The 13,857-nt window shown below is 45.1% G+C and overlaps 1 protein-coding gene across 3 annotated transcripts in view; it reads right to left on the reverse strand.

The window, feature by feature from the left end:
- The window catches only part of KNTC1 (kinetochore associated 1), a 422,937-nt gene that overhangs the window by 196,542 nt on the left and 212,538 nt on the right, over positions 1 to 13,857 (reverse strand). For all 3 annotated transcript variants that reach the window (XM_029571458.1, XM_029571459.1, XM_029571460.1), the window contains exon 36: positions 10,195 to 10,292. In XM_029571458.1, the coding sequence (XP_029427318.1) occupies positions 10,195 to 10,292 (98 nt within the window). The remainder of the gene's footprint in view (positions 1 to 10,194; positions 10,293 to 13,857) is intronic.

Genomic DNA, 13,857 nt, shown 5'->3' on the forward strand with positions numbered 1-13,857 from the left:
AAGCCTAGCGCTGAGAAGGCTGTGAGTAGTGTTTCACAGTTAGGTGATGGGGTAGGGTTATCTACGTGCATGTTGAAATCACCTAGAATGATAGCTGGCGAGTCAAAGTTGATGAGGGAAGAGGTTAATTCGATCAGGGGTGAAGCATCTGATTCCAGGAGTCCTGGGGGAGCATATACGAGAAGGATTTGGAGCTTGTCTGAGGTGAAAAAGCCGAATTCAAGTTTTGAATTGGAATTGGATTGCTGTAGAGAGAATCTGAGGTCCTTTTTAGTTGCTAAAAGAATACCTCCTCCCTTTTTTTTATGACGAGGTAGCGAAAAGAAGTCGTAAGCCTCTGTAGGTAATTGATTAATTATTGCTGTGTCTGATGGTTTAACCACGTTTCAGTGATTGCACATATCTCCGGTTTCACGTCGATGAGGTAGTCGTTTAAGATTACAGACTTTTTCGTTAGAGATTGTGCATTGAAAAGGCTTAAAGAGAAAAGGGTGAGGCCTAGCAGTTGCGTGGTAGGAGTGATCAAGATTGAAGAGAGGGATTTAAGGTTGTGTTGTTGGGCATGACGGAAAGAAATTCTTTTAGTTGGTGTATTATGTTGGAGAATTGGAATTGTGAAAAAAGGGGCCATTTGTAAGAACTATGTTGCGAGGTTAGAAGGATAATGAGGGGGGCTATGTGAAAGTTGGAGGCTTGTCTGTGCAGGTTTGTTGAATGCTAGAGGCTTGCAGGAGAGGCTGTATGAGTGCTAGAAGCTTGCAGGAGGTCATGAAGAGTGCTAGAAGCTTGCAGGCGAGGTTGGATGAATGCTGGAAGCTTGCAGATGAGACTGGATGAATGCTGGAAGCTTGCAGGAGAGGCTGGATGAATGCTGGAAGCTTGCAGATGAGACTGGATGAATGCTGGAAGCTTGCAGGAGAGGCTGGATGAATGCTGGAAGCTTGCAGGTGAGGCTTGATGAATGCTGGAAGCTTGCAGGTGAGGCTAGGTGAATGCTGGAAGCTTGCAGGTGAGGCTGGGTGAATGCTGGAAAAGTGCAGGTGGGAAGGGGGATGGATCGAGGTCCGGGTGCGTGGGTGGAGAGGTTGTATGTATGTAGGTTGTATGTGAGGAGGGTGCTTTTGCAAGCCTTCCCCCGGCGGGGCTCGGCGCCGATCGCGCAGGCTGTAGCAGCAAGCCGCAGCAGCGTTCGAGGGGAAATGGCGCCGGTCTTCCTCTGATTTAAAGCCCCTCTGGGCTGGCTCTTATTGGAGGCTGGCTTCGGCGGGCTGGGCTTCCGATCGCAGCGAATTTTGGCGCGGAGAAGAGCTGGTAAAGTCTCTGTGGGTACTTATCTCGGTACTGCTCGGGGAGAGCAAGGGGCGAACCGAAGGGGCGAAACAAAGGGGCAGGCCCCTTTGTCGCGCTCCTTCGTGCGCGCGACGCCAAGGAGAGTGGCGGTTTAAATACCCCGCCGGTCTGTCGCGCCTCTGACGTCACCGCCGCGACGTTTTCGTGGGCGTTCCGGTGTTTGTAATGGCGGCTCCGGGCCAGGGCTCGCGGCTCGGGTCGAGGCCGGCAAGAAGCGAGGGCACGCGGCCCTGGTCGAGGCCGAGGAGATCGGATGTTTGCGGCCCTCCAGGTAAGAGAGCTGCTGCAGAGAAGGGCCGGCGATCGGCGCAGGAGCCCGAGCGGGGCGAGCGGAACAAGAGGCCTTACCCCGACGGGCTTCAGCGCCGATCGCGCAGGCCAAGTTCACCGCTGGACCCCGGAGGAAGCAAAGGAATTGGTAGGGGAGAGCGGAGGTTTAAATACCCCGCCGGTCTGTCGCGCCTCTGACGTCACCGCCGCGACGTTTTCGTGGGCATTCCGGTGTTTGTAATGGCGGCTCTGGGCGAGGGCTCGCGGCTCGGGTCGAGGCCGGCAAGAAGCGAGGGCACGCGGCCCTGGTCGAGGCCGAGGAGATTGGATGTTTGCGGCCCTCCAGGTAAGAGAGCTGCTGCAGAGAAGGGCCGGCGATTGGCGCAGGAGCCCGAGCGGGGCGAGCAGAACAAGAGGCCTTACCCCGACGGGCTTCAGCGCCGATCGCGCAGGCCAAGTTCACCGCTGGACCCCGGAGGAAGCAAAAAAGAATATATTGGGATAACCAGTTAGCTAATGTCCTTTTGTATACCGGCAATCCTGGTGCATTCAGATTGAAGGAGACAAAGAGTTGGGGGTCTTTTACAATTCTGAGTTTGTAGTATCCTTTCTCTATCAGTTGCATGAGGTTTTGGAAAGAAGACTGATAAGGTGATTGTCTGATTCAGGTGAAAAGCTCAGACCACTTTTGGAAGAAAGGATGGATGGGTTCACAAGGTGACTTTTTCACGGTAGAATTGCAAGTAAAGGGGGAAGTGGATTAATGCCTGAAGTTCACTAACTTGTCTTGCTGAAGTTCTTGTTACCAGGAACAATACCTTCCATGTCAAGAATTTCATGGAGCCGGTTTACATCGACTCAAAGGGTGGAAGTATAAGTTTCTCCAACACCAGCTTGATATCCCAAGGAACTGCTGGCTTTGAAACCAGGGGACAGAGTCTTAAAGCACTTTTCATGAAACAAGACATCAACGGGAGTATTGAGATTGAGTTCCCTTGCATGGAAGGATGATATGCTGCTATGGCACTGAGGTACACTCTGATGGATGACATAGCTAGGCCAGAGGAATATATTAGATGTAGATATTGCAGCAATTGTTCTGGGGAACATCCAAATGTGTCTACTGCCACACACCAGTGAAGATACCTATGCCACTTGCCAGAATAATTCTTTCTTGTGGAAAGTTTCCTGGCAGATATTATAATATCCTGAATCTCAGTAGGGAGAGGGAGATGGCTCAACATCTCCTTTTCAACTTCCAAGCCATCAGATGTAGGGGGATTGAGTGGGTGAAAGAGTGTGCCTTTTTCCTGTGATAGCAAGTCTGCATGGTTTCCCAAGGAGACTAGTGGTTGAGTTGAGAGTTATATGACATAGAAGTACCATGGTTGTCTGGGCCACGCTGGTCCAATGAGGATGAGATCTGATTCTTCCACGATAAATCTTTGGATCACACGACCTATTAGAGGTAACAGTGGGTATGTATAAAATAGGTTTCCTGTCCAGGGAATTAGAAACATATCCAGAGCAATCCTGCATTTGCTTGGGTTGAGAGAGCAAAAACTTGTCAGTATTGTGTTGGATTCTGTTGCAAAGAGATCCATGCAGGGTATCCCCAAACCTCAACAGTGGTATTTGTCACTTCCTGATGCAAAACCCACTTGTGGGGATGAAAAATTCTGCTGAGCCTGTCAGTCTCTATGTTCTTGATAGCTGGAAGGTAGGTCACCTGCAACTAAATGGAATGGGTCTAACGCCCATTCCAGGATTAGCACGGACTCTCTGCAAAGTATCCTGGAATTGGACCAGCCTTCTTTGTTTAAATAAAACATGGCTACATGATTATCTGTGTAGATCATTACCCTCTTGCCCATTAGCAGATGAGAGAAGGTGTAGATGGCGTTTTTTATGGCTCTTAACTCTAAAAGGTTGATTTGGAGAGTTCTCTCCTGTGGAGAACAAACTCCCTGTGTTTTCAGGTGTAGCATGTATTCTCCCCATCCCTTTGTGGATGCGTCCGTCGTAATGACAATCTGATGTGCCGGGGTTCGAAACGGTGCTCCTGATTTGAGAACCCGGGCAGAAAGCCACTGGTTTATGTCTGAGATTACTGATTGAGTTATGATGACCTATAGTGACCTCATGTGGTCGTGTTGAGACCACTGTGCCTTGAGTCCCCATTGCAGCCATTACATATGAAGGCAGGGTGTGCAGAAGACATATATGGCCACTGCCATATGACCCAGAATAGTGAGTATTTGACAAGCTGGGGGATGAGACTGGTTTCGTAGAACATGAGCCAGTTCACGAAAGGTTTGGATTCTTTCTAATGAAAGGAAAGCTTTGCAGAGTTTGGTGTTTATTACCGCTCCTGTAAACTGAAGGACTTGAGTAGGATGAAGACTGGACTTCTCGTAGTTGATTATGAATCCCAGATTCTCCAGACAGGTTATGATTTGCATTAGGTATGAGCGGAGCCAATCGACTAGATAGGGAAACTCTTTTATCCCTTTGCTGCATAGATGGGCCACAGCTACAGCTAGGCATTTTGTGAACATTCTGGGTGCTGACGACAGGCTAAACGGAAGCACCTTGTACTGGTAGTGTTGAGCATTCACTTGAAAGCAAAGGTAACGCCAGGAAGACGGATGCATTGGGATGTAGGAGTATGCATCCTTGAGATCTAAAGAACACATCCAGTTGTTGGGTTGCAGAAATGGAAGAAAGTTTTGAAAGATGTCATCTTGAATTTCTCTCTCAGAATGAATTTGTTGAGGGCCCGCAAGTCCAAAATGAGCCGGAGACCTCTGCTCTTCTTCAGGATGAGGAAGTATTGACAATAAAATCACCAACTGTGCTATCGTCGAGGTATTGCTTGAATCGCCTGTTTTTGGAGTAGTGACTGAACTTCTTGCTGGAAAAGCATATTGCCCATCTGATCCCAGAAAGATGGTGAAAGGTGGGGCACTGGCGGAATTTTCTTGAAATTCGGTCTGTATCCATTCCGCACCACACTGAAAACCCAACCATCTGATGTTATGGAGATCCAGGCCTGGTAAAAAGAAGATATTCTGCCGCCTACTGCCAACAATAGCTGTGACTGAGCTGTCTTTAAAATGTTTGTTGTGGTTTTTGATTGGTGCCCTGTTGTTTTTGTGAACGTTGAGCTCCTGTATGCCCCCTTGTTTGAATCTGCTGACGTTGCTGCCTCTGTGGCCGACAGGGTGGCTTCCTGTAGGGGGCAAATGGCCTGTAATGTTGTCTCTGGTAGAAAGATTTCTTATAAGACGGACAGAATCTTATTGAAGAAGATTGTTCAGTCAACGATGTAAGTGAGAAGACTGGCACACTTTGCTCTTTCAGTTGGATTACAGTCTCCCATAGCCTGACCCTGAACAAATTATACCCTTTGCAAGGGAGATCAGCCAGTTTTTCATGGACATCATCATGAATTGCACTTGCTTGAAGCCAGGAAATTCTGCAGGCGGCTATTGATGATGCTGACGTCCTAGCTAATGTTTCAAAGGTTTCATAGATTGTGCAAAACAGGTGGCGCAATCCCTCCTCCATGTCAGCTATTGCTTGGTTCTGTAGTTGGTCATTGGTTGTTGAACTCTTCTTCGGATTTAAGATTGTACGCATTCATACAAATACTGTGTGATATAGAATTGATGCTGCTGAATCTTGGCATTAAGCATCACTCCTTGAAAAACCTTCTTACCAAAGCCATCCAGGTACTTATTATCTTTATCTGGAGGTGTATTAGAATGTAGGCGTATCTTTTTTGCCTTTTTCATGGCCGACTAGACCATAACCGAAGCGTGAGGTAGCTGTACTGACCCAAAGTATAAGGATCTATGCATCCTATATTTCAGATCAGAATTTCGAGGAGGGACCTGAGAATGGAGACTCCCACAATTTGTCAATTACAGCATCAAGGACCGCATGAGATGGGAATGCAGTCGCTTCCGACAGGATGTCCAAGATTTTAAGAATGCCATGAACCTCCGATCTTGGATCCGGTAACTTCTTAGAAATGAAATGATGGCAGACGAAGACCAAATGGCCCATCCAGTCTGCCCAGCAAGCTTTCACACTTGTTTTTTTCTCATACTTATCTGTTACTCTTGGCCCTTAGTAACCTTTTGGTTCCAATTCCCTTCCACCCCTGCCATTAATGTAGAGAGCAGTGCTGGAACTGCATCTAAGTGAAGTATCTAGTTTAATTGGTTAGGGGTAGTAACTGCCTCAATAAGCAAGCTACTCCCACGCTTGTTTACCCAGCCTGTGCAATTCAGTCTTTGTTGGTTGTTGTCTGAATATAAATCTAGTTTTCTTCATTCCCCCCTGCCATTGAAGCAGAGAGCTACGCTGGATATGCATTGAAAGTGAAGTATCAAGCTTAATTGATTCGGGGTAGTAACCGCCGTAACAAGCAAGCTACTCCCTGCTTTTTTGTGAATGCAAATCCTTTTTTCCACATTTCCTCTTGCCGTTGAAGCATAGAGCAATGTTGGAGTCGCCTTACAGTGTGTATGTTTATTGAATAAGGGTATTATCTCCAGGTAGTAGCCGTCATTTCCGCAAGCCACCCTCTCTTTATTCACATCCTCTAGACTTTATAGATCCACAGTGTTTATCCCACACCCCTTTGAAGTCCTTCACAGTTTTGGTCTTCACCACTTCCTCTGGAAGGGCGTTCCAGGCATCCACCACCCTCTCCGTGAAGAAATAATTCCTGACATTGGTTCTGAGTCTTCCTCCCTGGAGCTTCAAATCATGACGGAAAAGGTTTGTCGTTGTCTTTGGATCATTAAAACCCTTCAAGTATTTGAAAGTCTGTATCATATCACCTTTGCTCCTCCTTTCCTCCAGGGTGTACATATTTAGATTCTTCAATCTCTCCTCATAAGTCATTCGATGAAGACCATCCACCTTTTTGGTCACCCTTCTCTGGACCACCTTCATCCTGTCTCTGTCCTTTCGGAGATACGGTCTCCAGAACTGAGCACAGTACTCCAGGTAAGGCCTCTCCAAGGACCTGTACAAGGGGATAATCACTTCCCTTTTCTTACTCGATATTCCTCTCTCTATGCAGCCCAGCATTCTTCTGGCTTTAGCTATCGCCTTGTCACATTGTTTCCCCGATTTCTTGGTCTCTATCTTCAAGAATGAGCTCACCTTTTCAATGAATAGGCCCCTCTGGAGGCGAGCATGGTTTTGGTGGCTCTGCAGGAGGGTCATAACTCACATAAGAAATTGCCATACAGGGTCAGACCAAGGGTCCATCAAGTCCAGCATTCCTGTTTCTAACAATAGCCAAACCAGGCTACAAGTACCTGGCAAGAACCCCAAAACTAAGTATATCTTATGATACTGTTGATAGTAATAGCAGTGGCTATTTTCTAAGTCAAATTGATTAAAAGCAGGTAATAGACTTTTTCTCCAAGAACCATTCCAAACCTTTTTTAAACCCAGCTACACTAACTGCACTAACCACATCCCCTGGCAACAAATTCCAGAGTTTAGTTGTGCGTTGAGTGAAAAAGAATTTTCTCCAATTAGTTTTAAATTTGCTACATGCTAACTTCAAGGAGTGACCCCGAGTTCTTCTATTATCGGAAAGAATAAATAACTGATTCACATTTACTCGTTCTAGACCTCTCATGTTTTTAAACACCTCTATCATATCCCCCTCAGCCATCTTTTCTCCAAGTTGAATGGCCCTAACCTCTTTAGTCTTTCCTCATAGGGGAGCTGTTCCATCCCCTTTATCATTTTGGTTGCCCTTCTCTGTACCTTCTCCATCGCAACTATATCTTTTTTGAGATGCGGGACCAGAATCGTACACAGTGCGATCTCACTATGGAGCGATACAGAGGCATTATGACATGTTCCATTTTATTCACCATTCTTCTCTTAATTCCTAACATTGTTTGCTTTTTTGACTGCTGCAGCATACTGAGCTGACGATTTCAATGTATTTTCCACTATGATGCCTAGATCTCTTTCCTGGGTGGTAGCTCCTAACATCGTGTAACTACAGCATGGGTTATTTTACCAAATATGCATCACCTTGCATTTATCCACATTAAATTTCATCTGCCATTTGGATGCCCAATTTTCCAGTCTCACAAGGTCCTCCTGCAATTTATCACAATGATATTCCAGTCGATGTACCTGGTAAAGTTGGAGGGGAGTATGGAGGCTTCTTGTCATGTTTCAAGGTTGTTGGATTTGAGTTGTGAATACTGTCTTCCTCTACTTAAAGCTCCTGTGGAGGAGGAGAAGGGAGTGAGCATGATACCAAGGCCTTTAAAGGCACTAGAAGGCAGTCGTCTAATAGGCAGGGAAGCAAAAAAGGTTTGTAGGATGTCCAGTATCTGGGACATGGCCTGTGAGGCAGCGCCCCTATCTGAGGGTGGGAGGAAGAATATTTCCTTTTTTGTGGAGGTGGAGATGCATTTTCATTCCTTCTTTACTGACCTGACCTCCTTGTTTTGTAGGAGAGTAATGCTGCCAGAAGAATTGAGGAATCTGGGCATCTGCTATGTTCTGACTGATTCTGATCTTCATGGTGAGACTTTCTCCTCTTGACTAGCAGCTCTTGAAGCTGAGGCTGTTTCCACTTTTGTTTGGAAACTTCCAAAAGGCCTGAACAGAGACTACCTCTAAGAGAGGAAGTAGAAGAGCCCTCAGAGATCTGCATAATGTCAACATCAGAGGTGCTGAAATCCACGAATTCGCTTGGCGTGGACTACTTGAGGGTATGGATGCCATTGCACTTGTGAGGCCACTTCCTTGTGTTTCCTCACAGCGTGCTGCGATGCATGATTCTTATGCGTCGAGTGCGTCGACAAGCGGCGCTCCTGCATCAATTGCTTCATTTCCAAATTTCTGCACTGTGGAAAATTTTTCTTTTGATGCATGCATCGATGTAGTATGCGTCGGTGTTGTGGTTTGACCTGTGTTGTGTGCTGTTGTGTGTCATGCGCCGTTCTGCACCATACTGTGTCGTTCTCCAGTTTCGATGCTTCATGCGTTCAAGGGTGCAACTCCATTCGGCTCCAGATGGTTTTTGGCGCTGGTTTGAGCGACATTTTAGGGGTTTCTCACCCAACCTTTACCTCTGAGCTCTCTGGGGGGGGCTTCCTCACCTGGCCCTGATTTTTTGAGATCGGCTCCAACCAAGATGCTTGTTACAGCGCACCTGGTTTTTTGGATTTCAGCCCAGGCGAAGATTGGGTGGAACGATACATTGGGGCAAATGAGCCTGAAGAAGTTCCTTCGTTGTCCTGGAGCCTGCCTATTTTTTCTGCTCGTTGACACTGGGCCCTTGGTGATATCCTGCCACAGTTGCAGCAGGATGTTTGGTTATGGTCCAGCCCCAGGCACAGGTAACAATAGTTATTGCCCATCAGTGACAGACATAACTTTGTCACTCTGGCAATACTTAAACCCTGGGGTCTTGGGAGCCATGGGTAGCACTTAAAAGTGCTTTTGGGGGTTCACCAAAGTGAAGAGAAAGACAGAAAAAAAAAGAGAAAAAGCACGAGAGAAGAAGATTCGCGTCTGTGAACTGCACACTAAAAGAACAGAACTAAGACAGTCAGGCAATCATGCGGGAACCACCGCACAGGCGCACAGAGCAAACCTCTGTATATCTTGAGAGATGTTTTGCGCCTTGAGCCGCCTGGAGGGACATCCCAGACGTATGGCTAATTCAGCCTGCTTATCGACAGGAAAAAAAGACCATATGGCCTATCTAGTCGGCACAAACACAGAACTAATTTAGCTTTACAATTCCATCTCTCCCTCAGAGATCCTCTGTATTTATGCCAAGCTTTCTTGAATTCAGATACTTTCCTTATCTCCACCACCTCCACTGGGAGGCTGTTCCAGGCATCCATCACCTTCTCTGTAAAGAAATATCACCTAAGATTATTTCTGAGTCTATCTCCTTTCAAACTCATCCCATGACAGCCTCCTTTCCATTTAAATATGCTAGCCTCATGTGCATGGAAACGTTTGAGATATTTAAATGTCTCCATCTTATCTTCCCTATCTCACCTTTCCTCTAGGATTTTCATGTTTAGATCTTTAAGAATTTTCAATTGCACTTTCCTATGTGGGCACCCTAGTTGGGTTTAGCCCAGCATCACTATCACTACCTCCTTGAGGTTTCTTTTCTCCCTCAAAGGTAAAGTCTACAATGGGAGTTTTTCTATTCCATTTACAGCCCCTAGGATGCTTTTGCGCATAATACCCGCCCACTTTCCATTGCCAAGCATAATGTTACAGTGGTACTTTGTGGCTGAGGGAGCAGATTCCATCTCCTTTTATCAGCATAATCCCTGGTACCAACTCTCCAGTCTCTATAGTACACCAAATCTCGGCCAGCCCCACCAGCAGTTTTTGCAATATGAATTGAGCTCCTCAACAGCACCATCATGGTGCTGCTGAAACACTGGTCTGGCCCAACTATCTCAATTTTAGCTTGGTGTTCGCTAAGGGCATGATTAAAAACTTTGAAATGGGAAATTTTATATCCATTGTAACCAAAGATCTCATTACCTTTGCTATGAATCCATAGTTCTCTATTTGGCAGTGCCTGTAAAGCTCCACAGCAAGGTGTGTGTATTTACACAGCTCCTGAGCATCCAACAACAGATCTGCAAAGGACCAGATAAGAAAGATCAATCTAAGTAAATACATTTCAATATACATATAATTAGCAATTCTAAATTTATAAATAAAATTAAAAGGCTCAAGAATTTCATCTTAATTATGAATCCTAAACAAATGCTTCTGTGTTATCAGAAGTTTTGTATCATAAAAAGATTAAGCACACATTTGAAATATTACACAGAATGGGAATATTAAAAGAAACACTTGCTTCATAATGCTTTATATATATAAACCACTTACTATTGAATTTGGCTTTTTGGATCCAAAATTACTTATCTTTTGATATCTGAGCTTGAAGAGAGTTACAATTCAGGTATTTATTTGGCTTATATTCTGCTTTTCAGGCACTTCAAAATGGATTACATTCAGGTAATGTAGGTACCTTCCCCAAAGAGATTCTAACCTAAGTTGGGACCTGAGGCACTGGACGGTGATGTGACTTTCCTATGAGGAGGATCAATGGGAGAAGCAGGATTTGAACGTTGCCTTTCTTGGTTCTCAGGTTACACACATTCAGGCCTTTCTTGGTTCTCAGGTTACACACATTCAGGCCGATGCAATATCGGCGCGGGGAAAACAATCTCCCAACATGTGCCAATTGACCTTTCCGGGGCGCCCAATTTAATATTTAAATTGGCTGCAACGGTAAAAAGGAGGCGCTAGGGGAAATTGTGCGCCCCTAGTGCCTTCTTGGCAGCGGGTGCCCAGGAAAGGTCGACTGTCAGTCAATTAGGAAAATGGATGCTCAATTTTACGAGTGTCCCTTTCCCTAAACCTGCCAGCATATTTTTTTACTTTTATTTATTTATTTATTTAAAAGGTGGTCTTTTTTGTTCCTCTGATTTAATATTGCATCAGTAGCATGGGTTCTTCTTAGTGTTTGGGTAATTGTCAGGTTCTTGTGGCCTGGTTTTGGCCTCTGTTGGAAACTGGATACTGGGCTTGATGGACCCTTGGTCTGACCCAGCATGGCAATTTCTTATGTTCTTATTGCCATGATTCAAGTCAGAGGAAGTACAGAAAAGCAGTATTTTCTGCTTTTCTGTACATTTTTATTGGGCTGCTCAAAAATTAATGCCTGCTCTGGGCAGAAGTTTAATTTCTGAGCGTAATATTGTGCAGGTCGGGCACACATTTTTTATTTTTTGGATTGGGGGAGAATAGCTAATAGGCTCATCAGCATGCATTTGCATCTGATGAGCGCTATTAGCTTCACGGGGGGGGGGGGTTTGCATGCGTATTTTGGACATACTAAACCCCTTATAGAATAAGGGGTTGTGGACATGTGTTCAGCCATGAGTTAACCAGTAGGCTCAGCAGAGCTCACCGTATTGCATCGGCCTACTAAGCGATTAAAACTGTATTATCTTAAGATGCAGAGTTCTGTTTCTGTCCCAATTAAGTGTTATACATAAGGTAAGGGGGTGGGGAAGGAGGGGGAACATAAGGTGCCAGTCCAAGACCCAATGAAGGCTTAGTTTAGTTTATGAAAAATTTGCATACCACATACATCATAAACAATTTTGAGGTGGTTCAAAACAAGAACATACAAAAATAATCACAACAATTAGTAATGACAAACACATAAAATACAACATATATAACAATCAAAATTATTCATCATTCATTAAAAGCCTTCTGGAAAAGGTGGGTTTTGAGGGCCTTTTTAAAAGATTTTATACAAGGCTCTGTTCTAATTTTGTCGGGTAAAGAATTCCAAAATATAGGCCCCACTGCACAAAAGGCTTGATATTCAAGTGGGCTAATGTTAGAGATGGAATTTCAAGTACATTCTGTTGAGCAGATTGGAAGGACCTGGAAGGGCAGTAGATTTAAGACAGACTCACCCAGCTAAATTGGACTAATTTTAGGATATTAAAAATAATCATGGAGTCAATGAAGATTAGCCAGTACAAGAGTGATATGATCTCTCATTTTAGAGCCAGAAAGAATTTGTGCTGCTGCACTCTGGACCAGATGTAAAGAAAAATTGGTTCTTACCTGATAATTTTCATTACTGTAGTACCACAGACCAGTACAGACTCCTGGGTTTTGCCTCCCTCCCAGCAGATGGAGACAGAGAATGTTTCACGGACACTGTACATAACCCAGTGTTCCACCTGGAGTCCTTCAAGTATTGCCTTGTACCCAAGCCAAGATGACAGCAACAACCATAAATTTCTAAGCAAACTCGCTCCCCTCCAACAAGCTGGAAGAAGATGAAGCTGCCCAAAAAGACAACGGAAAACTCGTTTCCCAAATTTAACATAAGCAATCAGCATTGAAAACCTCCAACAACTCCGCACTATATACAAAGCAACAGTATAAGCAGTGGACTCTTCCCCCCCCAGTAAATAGGTGGGTCTCTGGTCTGATCTGTGGTACTACAGGAACGAAAATTAGCAGGTAAGAACCAATTTTCCTTTCCGTACCCAGATCAGTCCACACTCCTGGGATGTAGCTGAGCTCCCCTTAACTCAGGTAGGACATGGAGAATTCTGCTCATAGAGCACTTTCACTAAAGCATATGTAAGCTGGAGCCCCGACATCTAAGCAATAATGCCTAGCAAAAGTGGGCAACGACTTCCCAGTAGCCACCCAACAAATTTCATGCGGAGACACCTGATGTGACTGAGCGCATGGAGTCGCCTGAGAATGCATCAAGTGCACCCCTAAACCCCCCCGGCAGCGGGCGCCCTTTAGAAATGTAAGTCGACTCGATCGCTTCCTTCAGCCACTGCACAATTATAGCCTTAGATGACTTATTTTCCTTCTCTGGACCACTCCACAGTACAAAGAGGTGATACGATCTACAAAGAGGAGATGCGATCTATGGAAATCATAAGTGACCTTTAGATACCTCAGTAATGCAATGCCTCTAATCTAAGAGGCAAAGCTCCCCTGCAAGCGACAGACAAATCCAAATCCATAAAAGCTGGAAGCTCTACTGTCTAACTAATATGGAACACAGAGACAACCTTAGGCAGAAAAGAAGGCACCATATATAAAGATACCCCTGAATCAGACATCTGTAGGAAGGAATCTCAACATGACAGTGCCTGGAGCTCCGAAATTCTCCTTGCTGAACAAATAGCAACCAAGCAAACCACTTTAAGTGTCAAGTCTTTAACCATAGCTCTTTTTAGTGGTTCAAACAGAGCCTCACACAATCCTCCAAGGACTAGATTCAGATTCCAAGATGGACAAACGTTCCACACCTGAGGACACAAATTCTTAGCTCTCTGAAGGAACCATAGAACATCCAGATATGCGGACAGAGAATACCCTTGTTCCTTACCCCGGAGACAACCCATTGTCGATACCTGTACACTTGAAGAGTTAAAGGCCAGTCCCTTGAGCAAATCCATTCTGTAGAAAAGCCAAAATACGCAACACCATAGTCTGAACAGACTTAGGCTGCACTCCATCAACAGCAGACCAGGACTCGAAGATCCTCCAAATTCGCACATATGTCAAGGATGTAGAAGGTGGAAATAACCACTTTGTAATATCCCCTCCATCTCAGTTGTCTCCTCTTAGAAATGAAGC

The sequence above is a fragment of the Rhinatrema bivittatum genome, chromosome 11 (genome assembly GCF_901001135.1).
Source record: "Rhinatrema bivittatum chromosome 11, aRhiBiv1.1, whole genome shotgun sequence".
Classification (NCBI taxonomy): domain Eukaryota; kingdom Metazoa; phylum Chordata; class Amphibia; order Gymnophiona; family Rhinatrematidae; genus Rhinatrema; species Rhinatrema bivittatum.